This window comes from Passer domesticus, chromosome 5 (assembly GCF_036417665.1).
Source record: "Passer domesticus isolate bPasDom1 chromosome 5, bPasDom1.hap1, whole genome shotgun sequence".
Lineage (NCBI taxonomy): Eukaryota > Metazoa > Chordata > Aves > Passeriformes > Passeridae > Passer > Passer domesticus.
This window is the reverse complement of record NC_087478.1, coordinates 71665861-71684184: the sequence shown is the minus strand read 5'-3', so window position 1 is coordinate 71684184 and position 18324 is coordinate 71665861. Positions and strand designations below refer to the sequence as shown.

The 18324-nt window shown below is 44.1% G+C and overlaps 1 protein-coding gene across 2 annotated transcripts in view; it reads right to left on the bottom strand.

The window, feature by feature from the left end:
* Positions 1 to 18324, bottom strand: part of DENND5B (DENN domain containing 5B) — a 103928-nt gene that overhangs the window by 5016 nt on the left and 80588 nt on the right. For both annotated transcript variants that reach the window (XM_064420952.1, XM_064420953.1), the window contains 12 exons: positions 18192 to 18285; positions 14778 to 14909; positions 13647 to 13799; positions 13101 to 13179; positions 11823 to 11904; positions 7246 to 7374; positions 6481 to 6602; positions 4669 to 4814; positions 2902 to 3020; positions 1663 to 1850; positions 927 to 1009; positions 656 to 782 (listed from right to left, as the gene is read on the bottom strand). In XM_064420952.1, the coding sequence (XP_064277022.1) occupies positions 656 to 782; positions 927 to 1009; positions 1663 to 1850; positions 2902 to 3020; positions 4669 to 4814; positions 6481 to 6602; positions 7246 to 7374; positions 11823 to 11904; positions 13101 to 13179; positions 13647 to 13799; positions 14778 to 14909; positions 18192 to 18285 (1454 nt within the window). The remainder of the gene's footprint in view (positions 1 to 655; positions 783 to 926; positions 1010 to 1662; positions 1851 to 2901; positions 3021 to 4668; positions 4815 to 6480; positions 6603 to 7245; positions 7375 to 11822; positions 11905 to 13100; positions 13180 to 13646; positions 13800 to 14777; positions 14910 to 18191; positions 18286 to 18324) is intronic.

Genomic DNA, 18324 nt, shown 5'->3' with positions numbered 1-18324 from the left:
AGCTATTCTACAGTTTATCTATGAATTCCTGACTCTGAAGACCACAGGTAGGTGGTCACCTCACCTTTGCCATGGCACAGCACTGGTCAGTCTGGTTGATGTCTAACACAGGCAACACCAAGGAGCAGCACCAGAGCACCCCTCAATAGTTTCACTGTGATACCATCAGCATTGATTTTTCATGTTTTCCAACTAAGCACGTCCCTTCAGGCTGAGCATCTCTGCCTGCAAGCCTGATTTAAGGGAGGAAGTACGTCTTAAATTACCCCTACACAGCCTACAGGTTAGGATCACCAGTGCAATGACTAGGAGAGTTCTCATAAACCAGGAATCCAAACCTTTCACTCCCTGCCCTTTCCTAGTTCTCCCCCTAACACTGATTGTGCTCCTTTACTCCAACATCCAGCCTACCTTGTTTCTCTCAGAAAAGCAGCTGTTTGGACTAGGAACTCTTAAATTTCTGTGCAGACTTACACTCTTCTCTTACACAGAGTTTAGTACTTCTCATCTGCCATCAGGTTTCTCATTGACTTTAAGCAACCTGGAGTAGGTGCTTGGCAAGAGAAATGGCACCCTAGCTGATGAGGATCCAATGTCTGCATGTGAGGAGTTATTTTGCCCTAAACCACCTCCTCCAAATCATCTACCAGCTTACCTATGAAATCCCAGATGAAGACATTCTTATGAAAAATGCGAGCTGATTTGAATCCATGGTGGAAGACCTGCTCCAGTGCTGCAACCAGACCATTCTCTCCACACAACAGAATGGTAAGGCTCCCTCTCTGTGGGAAAGAGGAGCAGGTAAGTACAACTCGCCTTGTTTGGATGCCAGAAACTTCAGATCTAAAGGCAGTACATCTACTGGTACTTCAGTGCCATTTCTGTTTATAAAAATTTGCAGGCAAGTAATGAAAAGTAGGAATTACCTCTTTCTCTGGCTTGTGGAAATGTTTCACAATGTTGTTCACAGCTTCTCCGATTCCCTCTTGGATCTGCCCCGCATTAGGCTCTGTGAAATGATGGAGAGCAGACTAGCTGAAGGTTAATCTTTGCTTGCTTGACATGTCAGCACTCATGTCCTCTAATTTTACAGGAGCTGGACAGATGTATGAACAGGATCTACACTGTCCCATCTCTGTGCTTTAGCAGAGAATGCCCCCTGTGACCCTCACAGTCCCGTGTCCTGTTGCAGCCAAGTGCAGTTACTCATAAAAGCTAATTTTAGGGATGTGAGGTCGATGTGCCCTAGGGTCCCTGCAGAGATAAGCTTTGCCAGAAGGCAGCTCACAGCAGCCACATCAAGCTCTGAGCTGCCCTCAGAGAGGCCTGTCTTCCCACAGACTGCAAAGTGAGCTGGGAGGCTGAGCAGCATCAGCTACTGCAAATTCTGCTGCCTCCTCCTCCCTCATCTCATATCTCCATGCTCCAAAGAAAGAGATTATTATCTCTCAACAGTCAAAAGGGGACATTGAAAGAGGCAACATGTACGTCACAGAGCAAACACCAACCAGGGAAGGCAGGAAAAGCTCATCGGCTTGCAGCTGCTGCTCTGCACCAAACCCTGCTTCAGGATGAACACATCCTGCTCACAGAAGCATTTTTTCCCAGCAGTTGGCAGCTGACCCCTTCCCTACAGCCCTGGGGAGGAAGGCAAGGACTTACTGGTGTTCCTCCCTGTGAGGGAAGTGATGCTCAGGCGCCGAGTCACAGTGGGAGACTTCTGCTGGGGCGGGGTGCGGCACTGCTTCCCCAGCTCCTCGTCAGAGGTGGAGGACACCAGCTCTCCAATGAGGATTCGCTCCAGACTGCCATCATCCACGCCTTTTCCCAGCCACCGCCCACAGGGGAACCTGCAGCGCGCCCAGGACAAGCACAGCTCAGCCACACACACAGCACAGCCTGGTCTCAAAGCTGGGGACAGCTGGCACCCAACCAACACTGCTAACAGGCAGGGAATACTTGGCTCCTAGAACATTCTCACCAAGCAGAGCTCTGCAGGAGCAGCCCCTGCACCACAACTGAGCATCCTTAGAAATAGGGAAATATGCAAAGCTTGTGTTACATGTATTTTATGGTCTGCATCTTGTTTTCTGCAGAGTTAATTTGCACTTGCAGCCACAACTATATGCAGTCTTTAAGAGCATTGTGATGATTAACAACCAAATCCCCACAGAATTTCCACCCAGCTGAGGCTGTGACATCTCCTCATACTCAGACCTCACCTCACATTTTACTGCTGTACCTTGGGATCCCATACACAACCCTAATGAAATCCATGCACACATCCATACCCAGTCATTATATCCCATGTTCTCCTACTTTCCCTTATACACTGTGGCCAACTTTGAGATCTGGAGCTCACCTCTCTGAATTGCAGCTTTCTGAGTCCACATTTAAAAAAAAAAACTTTGTCTGCTTAGCCACGCTTTGTAAAACCAGTGGTGAATTAGGAGACCATTTTGACACATAGGAATGTGCTCAATGTAAGATTAAGAAATCATCAAAACTTATTTTCTTAATATTTCCCCCAGACCGTCATTTCAGTTCTTGGAGTTTCAAGAGTTAATTTGTGCACAAATTTACCACACTACTTTAAATCAAGAGATCTAATTATTAGACACAAACATACAAATCACTTCAAAAGTATCCATACTATCTGTCCTGTCTCAGAAAGAGGCAAAGAAAATCCTGCATTCAAATCTCATTAAATATTTATCCAGATTATCTGACTTCAACTAGGGCTACTGAAATGACAGAAGCAGGGGGGTGGGGGAGACCAACCCAACCCTATCAGGGACCCAAATCAGCTGCAATCAGAGTTAGGGAGAAGGTGAATGCCTTCTTGCTTCCTCTAAACTCAACAGGAATTTCAGACAAGGAAAATTACGACTTGTTGCTTACTTGTACGTGTGTCCTGTTATTTCATTCCTGACCATGACACAATCAACTAGCCACTTGGCCAGCAGGCCTGAGTTGTCATGACCAATCTGAACAGTCGTCAGCTTCCCCAAGTTCTGGCACTGAAATGAGTAACAGTTTTTGCTTCATTTAAAAAAGAACAGACAACACACACCCCCACCACATGCACACATATGGTCAAATATAGGCTTTTATTCAGTTTTCTAGTTCTTTGATTTATAGAACAAGTATTTTCAACCAAACACACACAGTATTTGCAAAAGCAGCATAATTATTTTAAGACAAGAGAAAAGAAATAAAACTGTTAAAAGCTTGTGGAGAGATTACATTCTTTGTTGGGAGCACTCACTCTGAATATTTCTGAGAAGTATTAATCACACATTTCTGAGTAAGGTGATAAAAAGGTGTGCTTTTGCAGAAGAAATAGATCTTCAATACAAACAGCTTTTCAAAAATCCATTTGGAGATACTGACCTCCAGGTGACTCACTCCACACTATGCAGCAGTCCCTAGATCCTTTATTATTTTCTAAGAATGATTTGCTTATTGTTGGCCCAAACAAAAATCACTAACATGAGACTCAGCATCACAAAGACAGAGAAGAAGGCACTGTGAATTCCAGTGCAAGATACAATTGTAGGTGGGGCTGGCAACAACATCTGTTAACTTCACCTAAACCCTTCCCTTGAAATACCTTGGTTTTCACTGCTTCAGATGCTGCCAAACAAGCAGCTTGGGCTGACATTTTCTACGAGTGGGTGGCTACCCAAGTTGGTATTTTAGGAAAGCTTCAGCCAAAGGAATAATCCAGAACAGAATCAATATGGTGCTTAGAAATATCTAAATATGTCATTTTGCCTGTTAGAAGCCTGGAGATCTTTTCTATAAAACAGTAATATCTGAATGAGACGTGGGCATTTATCTCAAAAATATCCTCTTTGTCAAAACTGACCTGTATTTGGTAAGAGGCTTTTTTTGCTATTGTTGTTGAAGATCAGTCTGCATATGCCCAGTGGATGCAACCTCAATTTCAGTAGCAGATTTTCCTACAAAATGACTTCTTAATGGATGCGGTACAGCCCAGAGCTAGAGGAGCTTGATGGGGCTTTCCCTGCAATTCCCTCTACCAGCTGCTTTGGCATGGCACTGAGCCAGCCTGTAATTGCTGGGTGGGAAAGCAGAGGGGAAAGCAAAGAGAAAACCCCAGCAAGCCCAGGGGAGAGAGCCCAGTGGGGATAGCAGCTCCTGGTGTGCCATGGACAGCACCTGAGGCTGGGATGTTGAAGAGCAATGCCAGAAAATGGTCTCAGAAGAAATTTGGGACTGGCCAGAGGTCAAAAGGGACCTGGGTGGTGGTTAGTGGAAAGACAGAGTGAAAGAAGAGAAAAGAAACTTGGAAGGGAGATGAGGAGTTGGAAATAATAGCACTGAAATAGCATTGAAAGGGAAAATTAGGCAAGGAGGTGTGGAAGGGAATGAGATGTAGGAATAAATAGGCAAGGTGAGGAATTCTGGGCTGGACAAAGACAGCAGTAAGGTCTGTGGTTAAAAGCGGTGTGTGCTCACAGGAAACCTTCATGTCACACAAGGAGGGGCAGGCTATTTTCCTGTACATATTTGGACCTACAGCGATGCTGAAAATCAGGACAGAATCTGAAATGCCGTGCTCTTAAAAACCTCTTAACAAATAAATATTAATTTGGAAGCATGTTTCAAATTGTAAGGAAAATGCGAAGAGCACGTACTCACCTCAAACGTCATTTCTAGGTGGTTTTTAGGAATCTGCATGACGCCACTGTCTCCCAGCTCTCCTGACACACATATCCACGGGTTTGATGTGGTTATTGCATTGCTGAGTTTTTTGATGGGAATTATCACTGACCTGTAAGGGATCACTGAGAACAGGCAGGGGGAGAAGCGCGTTAGTCTTGACATATATATATATATATTTTTTTTTTTTTTTTCCTTACAGTAATCGCAATTTCTGGGGTAAACTGTGCCTTTCCCTCGCAGGCCAGGGCTGCGGGCGGGCGGGGCAGCGGAGCCGCACGGTGGAGCTGCAGCCCCGCGGCACAGCCGGCACGGAGCCGCCCGCGGCAGGACGGGGCAGGGCATGGCAAAGGAGGGGCACAGCCGTTCAACAGCTGCTCTGGAAGGAGCCTTTAGAGGCCATCTAGTCCTGCAGTGAGCAGGACCATCTTCAACCACAGCAGACTGCTCGCAGCCCCGTCCAAGCTGACTGTGAACACTCCCAGGGATGGGGCATCCCACCCCATCCCCTCCGACATCATCTCACTACCCAAAATGTAAAAACAACCCTTGTATCTAGCCTAAATTGACCCCCTTTTACTTTAAAAGAATCACCCCATGTCCTACCGCAACAGGTAAAATGTTTGTTCCCATCTTTTACATAGGCCCCTTCAAGTACTGAAAGGCTGCAACAGGAAATGCTGGCATGGCTGCTAACGCCACAGCCAGACTCTCAAGTCTGGTCTGTCTCTGTGGACATCTCCCTCTTTATTCTTATTCCTGTTCTTATTATTCTCTTACTCTTCTGCTTTTCAATCTGTACTACCCATCCATGCTGAAGACAAGGACTGCCACCCAGCCCAATTTGGATTTGACTCTGACACTGCACCTCCAGCACTGCAAGACCCACTCTTCACGTATGTTTCACAAGCTGCCTTTTGGACTGGGGAAGCTAAGCCAGCCTCTTTTACTTTTGTGTGCCAGCCAATCATACTGCACTCAAAAAATACCCTCAAATTCCAAGCACTTGTCCTACAGAAGAAAGCTGTAAAGCTGGATGCCCCACAGAAATAAGGTAATCAAGGATGAATAAATCTCTTTGTGCTGTAGTAGTTATGAGGGATTTTCTGCTTTAAGAGGAGAAAAAGTAGAATGAGTGCCTGTTTTGACAGCCATGTAAAACTTGCTTCACTTCACTCTGAACAGGCAGGAAAATTAAAAATAATGGCTGCCCAGGTGAATCCAAATAATTAGGTCATCTAATGGGATTTTGCTTTTTCTGCATTGTCTAGTACTGGAGAGACAAAGACTAATTTCCAGATATCAATCCAATCTCTGCTCTTCTCCTTAGAAGAGAGAGTGAGAAAGGGAATCCTTCTGGCATTTAAGAAGAGACAAAAAGAGATTTAAGATACAAAGAGGAGCACAAAGTATTTCATCCTACAATCTTCCATCTCCTCCTCAGTCTGAGGAGAGCAGACTGCTAGGATGCACACTTAATGAAGGCCAGAAAGAAGCATTAGGAGACAGAGAACTTGTCTGGGAGGGAAGCTGAAAGGAACTGCACAGAGAGCAGCACTCCCTGCTGATTACTCTCCTTTGTGCAATGCTCTTATCCAGAGCACTCCCACACAACCTTGGCTCCCCAGCTGGTTTCCCAGAGCAACACCCAGCACACCCAGGAGCCCTGCAGCAACAACCAAGGCTCCAGATAAGGGCTCAGCTACTCAGGCACCAGCAATATCATCTCTTACAAACCATGACAGCAACTAATTTTTAGTCAGGGGGAAAAAAATTGATTCTCCAACTCACTGATTGTAGTGAAGACACTTGTGAAGCAGAAGTAATCCACAGCATTGAGTGAGAGCAGGTGATACAGAAACTGTTCCCGTTCTTCTTCACAGCGCAGGAAAGCGTAACGCTTGTAAAGTTTCCTGGGAGAAACAAGCACATAGCATTTTTGTTGTTGCTGTTGAAAAAGCACCAAGTATCTCAAAAGATGTTTGAATCTCAAAACACCAAATGAAGGCTCTTAATGGGAGGTATGACTCCCCAACAACAGAAGCCACTGGAAACCCACAGAGGACACGTAAATGTGCTACAGATGTTTTACAGAGCACTCTTGGCTCCACACTCCCACAGCAAGGCTGCCGAGTTCATCTCAGTTTGGGGTTTGCTGCAAAGCACAGGTAAAAACTAACACTACTCACAGCAGCAGATCTGAACCAACATACAGCAACCTCATTTCTTCCCCATACCTTCTCACTATGGAATGGTCTCATCTAATAACCACATCTTCCTGCTGCTCCCTACTGTGACAGAAAACCAGCAGAATGCACCAAGCAGCAGCTCCCACCACTCTGTCAGCTCAAGATCTGCAGGGCTGCAGCGTGGCTTGGATCAGTGCAGGGATCTGACCAAGATCTGCCTCCTTCCCGAAATCTGTGACGTGCTTCCATGCAGGTGAGCAGACTTCTGCCCTGCTGGGTGGACAGTGCACCTCTCCCAAGCAGCAGCACCTTGAGACACCACCTTCACAACGTGAAAGTGAAGGTTTGAAGAAATGAGCTGGCTTACTTTGCAAGTGCCTGGTTGGAAAGCAGCTGCTTCAGGTGCTGAGACAAAAGCTTCTTCTCCAGAGAAAGTCTTATCCAGGCTCGGGCTCGCCCCACATCAGTCTTTATCTCACTCATGTTCTGAACGTGCCTGAAATGTGTAGGGAAGAAAATAAATAGATGAATCATAAAAATTCTGCATGCTTCAAATGGCAACACCCAGTGTGATGATGAAAAAAAGTGAACTGGAAAATGTCTTCTGACATAATTTCTGGAGAGCTCCCCAGCAGGGCCCCCAGAACCCTGCACTGAGATCCCTGGCAGCCCCAGGCTGGCATGAGCACACGGGGCAGCTTTTCCTGGACACGGCAGCCCATAGGAGCTGCTCTGTGGCTGCCTGGCCAAGGTGAGGAGGGGTAAACCTGTTTACCCCTGCATTGCCCGTGGTAGGACTTAAAAAAAGCAGGCACCTTGTGAGACCCAGTTACAGCTCAGCTGCCACCTCAAGCTGCTGACTTGAACAAGTGTGTCTGGGAGGGCAGAGGACAAACACTTGTCCTGAGAGTTTCTCCAAGCCACAGTGGCTCTGAAGGTTCTAAGAAAACCCCTTGAGAGCAGCAGCAATGGCACAACTGAGAAAAGGGGGACTGCTGAGACAAAAACAGCAGCAGGAAGCTGCAAGCAGAATCACATTTTTAGGGATATAAGAAGCCTTCCTGTAAGTGATAATTTGAACAGCCCTCCATATGTTTCATCTGTAGGAAAGTAGAACTGTTCCATAGGGGCTTTCTTCTACAGTTATGCTTTTCTTTTTTTCTTTTTAAGCTTCACACATTTCAGTTTGGAGAATGCCAAAAACTCTAGCTTTAGAGCACAGAGAGTTTTAGAAGAGGAAGAGAACTGCCATGGCAGGACAAAGTTGCTTCCAAAAACTCCCCACTTGGTTAAAAAAAAAAAAAAAACCAAGAAAAATTAGTAACAGTTTTCAGCAAGGGAAAGAAAAGGCTCAAATTTCTTAATTTTCATGCATTCGCATGTTAAGTGCACAGGCAATTCAGCCCTCCGAATCTCCATGGCAGGCTCCAATCAGCTGAAGTCTGAACTAATCCCAGTTGCAATTTACTGTCCAACTCCTGCAACTTCCGTGACAGCCCTCCACGCATCGCTGAGTGTTGTGGAATATTTACTCCAAAGGAAATCCAACAAAGTCGTGCTGTGACTGATGCTTTTTACATTGACTGCTATAGTCTCGTGCTTTCCCCCATCTGTTACACCCAAGTGTGTGCTTTGTGTTATATTTAGTCCCTGCACTATTTGAGAAAACTACTCTCTTGTTTATAGAGCCTCTAAAGGAGCAGGCCCAGGACCTTTAGGGCAAATTTGCAAAGAACAGCTTGGAGCTGTCCAGAAATCGGAGTTTTCTCTGCACAAATGAAAAGCATACAGAGCCCAGCAGCCCTGCTCTGTGCCAGGCTGACCTGCAAGGCTGAAGCCCTGCTCCTGGCACAGGAAAGCCCTTCCTGGCTCAGAGCATGGCAGCTGGCAGTAGACTTTCCAGCAGAGTGCTGGGCACGTGATCCGTAGTCCTTGAGAAACAGGATGCATGCTACAGTCATCTACATTATGTTGAGACACTCTCCTCAGACATTTCAAGCCTTTTGAGATGGGAAGATCAAAGCACAGACTATCATCTCCCTCCCCTTCCCCCAAGTGCTCAGCTTGAATTACATCTAATATAAAACACTGAGCAGAATATGTTATTTCACTGTGAGAAGATTCAAGCACAGATGGACTCAACCTTATTCCATGCACGCTCTGTGCCTCTTCATTACCTGTATCTGGTTCAGACTAGATAAGCATTAATTGTGCATTTGGGAAAAAAATAACTATCTGCAAGCATGCAGCTTGCCAGAGATATTAAAAAGATTCAGTAATCAGTCTTGGTGTCAGCAAAAGCAGAACGTAACAGAACAGAGCATGCAGGAACTCAAATTTATTTCACTGTCAGTTGTGAGAGTCAGAACAGCTCTATTTTTATCAGTGACCTAAGTGTAAGCACCGTATGCTCACCACTGCACAGCAAATTCTTCTTGTCATAGCACTGAACAGCCATTTAGATGCAACTCCCCTGGTTTGGACTTGCTTTTAATCCCATTAGTAATAAAGAAAAATCTATTTGCCCTGTCAAATGTAAGCCTGGGGTATGGTGAGACAAACCCTGTGCAAACAGCTGTGCTGACAGCAGAGGTTACAGCTCCCAGCACCGCCGTGCCCCGGGGATGCTGGGCACGCTCCCATGGCAGCACAGTCAGGAAGGAGCCTATAGCTCATCCCAGACAGGCAGCAGGTCTTTGCTCAGCCTTCTTTTTGAACACAGCAGGTTAAGCATCCCTGCTGAGGGCCCAGAGGCCAGCTCACATCCTCCAGTGCAAGCTCCCTGAGGAGGGAGGCACGACATGGGCATGAGAGCAAGTGCTGACATCAAGGAAGAGCTTGCCCAAAGAGGAAGGATCAGAAACTTGAAATCCAGCTGGACCAAAGGTTTTGGGGAGGTCTTGATGTTGACTGGCTTGGTTGGATGCTCAGCAATACCTGAAGGGTGAGGCCATGCTGGAAGCAGGCTCCAGCTGGAAGAGGGGTTGGAGAGATGAAGCAGATCTGTGCCAGGGGAAAGGCTGGAGGGAGAACCCCCAGGCTGCCTTGTGCCACTGAGATTCCACGCACAGGACCAAAACAAACAGCCTGAGCATCTTCCTGACCACATCTGTGATGCCTGGCTTTTGGTGGGGGGGCAGAGGACACACCACGGTACCTGTAGCACGTGGAGCACTCAGAGCATGACTGTGACTCAGCCTGCTTTTAAGTTGTTTACATAACTTGCATGAGCCATCAGAAACAAGCCCTGCTTAAGGCAATGCTTAATCCTCCAGCCATTAGTTCAGTCAGCACCACAAGCCCTGCAATTTAACAATTACCCATCCTTCAACTTCAGCCTGGTGTGCAAATGCATATTAGGTAGCATTCTTTCCAAGCAGGAGAAAGTATGCCTCCAGATTGCAGATGGCAAATTCAACTCTGCCCAGCGTTATTCTATGACCAGACATGTTTGTGGACAATCACAAATACCCTAAATATTACAAAAGGTAACGTTCTGCTTCTGTACTTTTCCTCTGAAGAGCAGCAAGACAGACTGTTGTGATTCAAACAAGAGAGCTCAGATCTGTGCTGGGCTTTCATTACTCCAGTGGAAGCTCGAGGAAGACAGAACCCATGCACGCAGCAGTGAGCACACAGAGCCTCCTCTGTCAGCAACCCCCCCAGCACAGGAGTTTCCGCTCCAGATCCTCCTTCATCCTTCCCTCAGACTGACCCTCTACACGCCTGTCAGTCTCCCAGGACTGAATTAAGAGCTGCCACATCCCATGAGAGGGATGCTAAAATGGCAGACACATGTTCAAAATTACCTCTTGCCACTACGCCCCTGATTACACTGTATGTATTCTCTCTCCCTCTTTTACATGTTGTTTTAGCAGTACATGGCATGTCATGCTCTTTGAAATCAGAACAAAAGACTCAAACCACAAAGCAGCAAACTAAAAGGTTGCACACTGCAGGTGGGGAGTACAGTGATTTTTTTTTTTCCCTCAGAAATATCTGACTAATCTATCAACCCACATAGTAAAAATCACATCACTCTAATCAGGGTTTTGTGAACTAACTACAATACATCTTATTTTTTACCCTACGGTTCTTTTGCCATATTTTTAGGTGTAAGAAGAACGTAAGAAACAGTATTCATGTTGTCTTACATGTTTAATTGCTCTCAGTTCTTTACAGATGAGCATTACTGCATTACTCCTCCCTTTTCATGGCATGTTTATCCCACTGCAATCCTTAGCCCTGGCAAGACAAGTGTCAAAAGAGTGGCCTGACCTGGCAGTGGAGATGTCCTGAAGAACTCCTGCCTGCTGGTGTCACACCAGCCTCCACCTCTTCTGACTCTCTAATCCTTCTGGTTCCAAACAAACGCTGCTTGAAAAGGTCTCCAGAGCCAGGCTGTGGTCCACTGGAGAGAACCTGCCCTAACTTCACATCCCAGCTGTAAACTCATACAAATTGTAGGTAAGATTGAACTTCTAAACTTTTACATTTATTATTTTCTGCCATGAAATGCTAGTTGAAAAGAAATAATATTGCTCAGGCATTGTGAACAGGTTTTTGTCCCTTCACTTTGCCTATCAACTGTACTTGCTGGGTTAGTAATTAAAAAATGAACTGAAAGAAACAAACTGGAAATACCAAGGAATTTTACTTATTTGCTGTTATTTCTAGAAGCTGGTTTTATTACTGAAGAACTCCCTCGTGAATACAGAAATTACAGAAATATATGTGTGGTTTTCATTCTCTGTTCGCTAAAAAAGATCAAGTGAACACACAAAAAAGTTTTTCAAAACAGAAGGGCAACATGTTGTAGATTTGAATGTGGGCTGAACAGGTTTAATTCTCCTTAGCCTTTGTAAACCCAAAACCAGTGAGGATCTTTACTTTATGCTACACAATTAAACACACAATTCATGTTTTAGGAACCAAATTGCATACCTCATATCTTGTATCAGGGAAACCCTCAATGTAGGCAGAGTAATTCCTGTATCAGACTTTCGTCTTTCTGTTCCACCACCAACTACAGTGGAGAAAATACACACAGTTAACACAACACTACAGTAATAGTCTGCAATGCATTTGTTCTACATACAGCTGAAAACAATCTTAAGTGGCTGGTAACTGCACTGTTTCTATGCATTGTCATTAACTCTATCCTGGAAATGTAGAAGTAGACAAAATGAAAATTCTGAATATATATTACCTATTCCTTCCTTAACTCAGCAATGCACTTGGGAGATCTAACTTCCTTTTTTGTATGTGAAATACCTTAAATCTGTACAGCAGTGAGTTTTATTAGTAAGAAGCTTCTGTGGAAAGCTCACAATTGAGAACAACTCAAATAAAATCAAGCTACAGTAACAAATTCAATGCAAAGAATGCTATGCATTTCTGTGCTCTGCTCTGATCAAACCACTTTGTGGTGACACATTCTGCTCTCAGGAATTTGTGCCTGCCAGCCAGATTGTTTAGTGCATTACTCATTGAAGCTTATTAAAAAGTCCTTTCATGGGAGACACTAGTTTGTCCATAAATGCCTCTTTGAGGACTGATCATACAAGTTTCCATCTGCAGGATCTGAATTGGAGAGTCCTTGTAAGATGACCCACTGAAGTTCAGAGACTTTTACTGCAATATCCCAGCCAATGGGCAGGAGGACATCTCAAGGTTATCAGAAGTAATTTAGTGATTGTAAAGGGCCAAGCCAAAGCATAAATTGAGCACCTAGACCGACGGACAGAGATCAATTACACAATTTCTGAACTGTACCACCCACCAGTATAAAGATTTGCTGAACGTGGAGTTATTGGAATTTGAGAGACAGATTATGCTCACTGAAATAAAAATGTCAGCTCTCTTATTCCCAGCTCCACACTTTCAGCTTCTTCAGAAATTATGTCTCATGGAGACACCGCTTCTCATACTTCACTCCATGCTCACTAAAATGGAATGAAGGTAGTGCACATACACCAAGTGATTTTCCAGACAAGGATGGAAACTATGTTCCTTTGCCTCCAGTGACTTCAATCAATTTTGTCCAGATATCAAGACACCCCCCCACAATGATTATGAGAAATCTCAAAATGTAAATGTGGCATTTGCAAGCAAATACACTGAAAATCCTGCACGGGGTTTCATGTGGTTGCACTGTTCTTCCCATGGCTGAGTTCATTTGGTGTGATGGACTTCTCATGGAATCACATGCCAAGTACTCACCTGGGGACTCTGCACTGTGCTCCTGCTTCTCTTCTCTCTCCTGATACTGCAGCAAATGGGACCACAATGCAGATTTCCCCTGAAAATGGAATAGATAGTACATTGCTTTAAATAAACCAGGCAAAAAAAATAACCAGCTATGGCCAATAAACATGGCAGAATAATGGAATGGCATTTGAATGGGTAAAATGGTCAGTATTGAAAGCCAATCCTTCTCTTTTGGGCCATGAAACCTCACAAAGAGAACCACCCCACTGATTCAGCAGTCACAACACCTATCTTGTTTGCTTGTCCTCCCCCGGGTTTCCTTTGTGAAGGTTGAAAGGGAACAAACCAAACACGTACTTGACAACATCACTGCAATTTCCAGAGGGGAAAACCCCAAAACAATCCCCCCTCAAAAAACCCAAACACCCAAAACTCCTGAAAACTTTGCAAAATGTGAACCAGGGACACTGATCCCAAAGACACCTCCTGCTTTATCTTGGGAGTTACACCATTGAGTAGCAGCTTAGGAAGCAGAGATGACTTTGAGTATTTACCAACCTGCTTGACCTGCAGACCATGGCTCCAGATTCTTTCTAGCAGATCACAGAGACTGGCAATCAGTGTATTTTCCTCCAGACCTGTTATGTTGGCTTCTCCATGTCCCAGCTCAACTGCTTCATGGCCCATTTTCTCTACCAACATGCGTTTAGTCTATCAAAAAAAAAAAAAAAGATCTCAACAGTTTCTAAGAATGTTATCCTACAAGGAACAGAATTTACAGATAAGTTTACTAACACGCTTAATCTAGAGACCATGGCTAATAGAGAGAAACTTCAAATCTATTTGCAGAGACCGTAAATTAACAAAAATAATTATATATATATATATGTAGAAAAATTTGCTTAATTACTTTGAATCACAGAATACCCAGCAAGACCGCGTTCAGCTCCTGTGCCTGCACAAGACAGCCCCGAGAGTCACACCATGTGTCTGAGAGCATTGTCCAAATACATCTTGAACTCTGGCAGACTTGGTGCTGTGACCGCTTCCCTGGGGAGCCTGTTCCAGCTGTCCTACTTCTATACCCTTTATCCATTGTCCTATTTCCATGCTGGTGATTTATTACCAAGCAGAGTACAGAATACATGTTCCGTCTTACTTAGCTTCTGTTTTAATTCTTGTCACAGCTAATAAAGTTTAACACTCAGGTAAAGGAGTATACCACCAACTGCAACAGACATAAAGAAGTTGTATGTTCATGGCTATGAAAGTTTCTTTAATACCAGGAACTTTATTCTTAATTTGCTCTACATAAACAACATGCACAAGCCACACATGCTGAATTCTTCCCTTTTGACCATAGATCTCCAGGCCATTCTGTTTAGGCTACATGTAAATATGAACAATTAAAGGAAATCCTCCAGAAGATGTCTGGTCATGCTGAATCTCCTTCCTGTCCTTTCTACTTCCATCAACTTCAACTGCATAAACAGAAGAGCAAAAACACGTTCCTGTGAAAACATGTTCCTTTCTCTTCCAGCTGTCGGAAAACACTACAGGGCTATCCATCCTGCAGTAACCAGGTATTCCAAAAGAACCATGCCATTCCAGCTGTAAACCAGGAGAACATCTACAGGTGCTCTTTGAGCTCACTGCAGTCCAGGGGAGAGCACCCAGGGGATGACCTACCTTCATGCGACATTCCTTCAGTAGCCCTTCCACAAATTTCCAGTTGGTCTGTGCAATCACAGCTGGAGAGAGGTCTGATAGTTTGGGCTGCCTTAAATTTTTACCTAAACTCCTTGCCTCCTGCATGTATTTCTAAAAATAAAGAGAATAATTTTAGATATTACAGGTCAGAGTGACGCTCCTCATCCTAGGCAAGCAAGGTGATGAAAACAAATGAACTAGTATTAATCTAGAAACAGTGTCTTAATTTGTCTGATGTTTAGGTGTCAGGCTGGAGAAGTGAAATGATCCATTTTGACAACAGAAAAAGCAAGATATTTCCCTGGATTGGTACAGAATCAGTCAATATTAGCCAGTGAACTGTGCTGTTAGTCACTAGCATGAAGTTAGGTAGAAGTGCGTACAGTGTAATACCTTCATTCAGCAATAAAGCCAAAACACCAAGAAAGTTTCTTTCCACTGTTATTTTCCACTTTTAAAAAAAATTTCCTAATTTTCAGGCTACACATGAATAGAAAAAACCTCCTGAAAATAAATTATAAGATGCAGAAATACATTTAGTGAATGAGAAAGATTTCATCCATTACTTTTAATCTAGATAGTTTATGCAGGAAAAATGAGACTTGATCTTATTCTCAATTAACTTCTTGATTAAAAGTGAAGCTCATTTTAAACAGAATTGACACTTGGGATCATTCATGTTCTTAGTATGGTAATTGTAAAGTATGGACAGAAATCAGCATACTCTTTTAGAAAAAGATCCAAGCTATAACTGAAGACTTTCAAACTTTCCTGTTCCACTGCCTTATCTTCAGGGGTAGGGTATTTTTTGCTTTGGTCTGTTTTTTGTTTGGTTGTTTTTGTTTTTTTCTGTTAAGCCAAAATCCACAAACCAATCAGCACATGACCTCTGACCCCAGCATCAGTGAGAGAGCTACATCCTGAGCAAGGCTGAGAAGTTGGCCACAACTAGCAAAATGTTGTTTGAGCATTATTCGTAATTTTGTCTTAAAAAGAGCATGATAGTAGAATATGGCCAAATAAAAGTCTTGAAAAACAGGATTCATAGCCTGGTGTGGGAATGCTCTGTTTCCACTGTGAGTTTTTGTCCTGTTAATGATGCCTCTCTGGGGGATGGTATGCGACAATGACCAGTCTTTCCTGGAAGCAGCAGATCACATCCCTCCAGGGATTTCTTGCTGCTGCTGGCTGGATTTTCTGGGGAACTGAGAGGTCACTATGGCTGCTGCATCCTTGGAGCTTTCTGTCTGGGCAGAAAATTTATTCCATAGGAAAACAGAATGGTTTGGGTTGGAAGGGACCTTAAACATCACATAGTTCCAAACTTTCTGCCGTGGCCATGGACACCTTCCAGTAGATAAGGAAAAGCACAACCAATATCTTAACACATTGAAGTTAATTGAAATAGCAAATAGCTCCCCACCCCCCCCTTTTTTTTTTTTCAAATAGGAGTACAGTTTTTCTGATGCAATCAGAAAGTTGGACAAGAACCACTTAGCATCACCCTAACAGGCCAGACAAGAATGTAGGGTTCTGCCATGAGAAAGCTGTGTTCCACTGAAATCCTCAGTTAGGTAACTACAGTTTCAAAAATACTGTGAGGATTTTATAATAGATCAAAAACTACAGGTGGGAATAAAAGAAAAAAAGTTACAGACAATGAAAGTATGCTGTTCAGCAAGCAAACTCACAAGTGACTTCCATCACAGTGCAAAAATTAACAGCAAAATAAGTAAAAAGTAATATAGGGAATACATAACTAGAAAAATATATAGTTCTTTCTAAATGTGAAGGGATAAAAAGTGTGGTTATAGTCTGAAGAGTACAAAACACAGATAACCTTATTCATTATATAGCTCCTTACTATATTCAAATTTTTTAAAAAACCCAAAAAACTCTAAGGTTCCAGAAAAAACTAAGGGTGGGCTAACAGAATCAGCTGATTGCCCTTTGTCTGTTCCAGCATCCCTAAAGCAATGCTCTTGGGATGGGACACCCTAAACTGAATTGCCAGGTGAGCAACATGGGGGGAAAAAAAACCCCAAAGCTAAACAAATTCTTGTCTTTTAGCCTTGGAGCCACTGTGTTTTCCAGGGAGCTGGTATGGAAGCTCCTTTCCAGCTACTTTTCCGATTATAACCACACCTCCAAGCGCTACAGGGACGTGCTCATCTCTACAAGAAAGGAGCAGGTTTGAGACGCAGCAAAGACACAGGTTCCTCATGCTAACAACATCTCAAAAGCAGCTTTCAACGAGAAAAACTACAACATACCAGGCAGCATTCAGAGAAGGATTTTTTAGGAGGCCGTGCAGGAGGGGGTGGTCCCTGATCCCACTCCCAGAAGGCCATTGAGTTCTGACGAAGCAAAAGCTCCTCCGATGGCTAAGAGGAGGCAGATGCCCCAATGGCAGAACAGCCAGAAAGAAAGAGGAGACAAAGCAAAAGAAGCATGCATATGATCCACAGCCAAAAAAAAAGAAGAAAGTAAATACGTGACAAAGTACTGAGAAGACTCTGCTGCCATATACACGCTGGAGGCACTGCTTAAAATATACTTGCAAAGCCATGTTAGCAAAAATAGCAACAAACAGGTACAAGTGCTGTTTTGCTGTGTTTCCATGAAACATCATTCAAAGCTATGGTTGAAGAGTCCTCTCATCCACTCAGGTTCTTTTGGAGAGCAAACTCCAACGCAGCCCAGCTTTCCTGAGCGAGTTTTACCACAAAACAGCATGAGTGTTATATTTTTGCTAGTGACATACAATAGAAGCATATGGACATCAATGGAAAAATGTGGCAGAAAACATTTCATGAAGGATGAGGAACTGAAAAGATGGGAAAGAAACACATGTATGTGACTGACATTTACAAGATGCATGGGAGTTTCCAAGCTTCAGGCATAAAAAGGCCCCAAAGTCTTAACCTTTCAAACAGGCATACTCATGTCAGAAATCTACGTAAGAGAAAGGGGGAAAAAAAAGTTCCTTTAAAAAAAAAAAAAGGAAGAATCCTGCATTATTCACTTCTATATGGCTGACATTTATTCAAGGACTTGACTTTTCCAGAGACTTCCACCCTGGCCAGAATTTGGCAGCTGCATTGCCAGGCTCTGCTGTCTGTGTGCAGTAACACAGCCAGGGTCTAAATCAGCAAATCATTTCCCTGATGACAAAGGGGCTGTCTTGTTCCAAAATAATAAAAGCACTTCATTTATGTTGGTGCTTTGAAGTTGTACAGCATCAGTGACAAGCGGAGCGGCATCCAAACGGCTACAGAGACCCAACCAAACCACACAGTAGCCACAAAACTGCCCCAAGTAACCAGCACATTGCTGTCCAAACCTCCACCTCCTGGATCACAGCTCGTGCTGCCCTCAGACGAGGCCACCCACCTCCCTCATGTCGTTGTCCAGCCCGATGTGCTCCGAGTGCTGCCGCAGGCGGTCCTTCCTGCGCTGCGTGGTGGCGCTGCGGCTGGCCCAGCGGCTAGGAAAACACAGAGGGAAGAGACACGTGAGCAGAAGA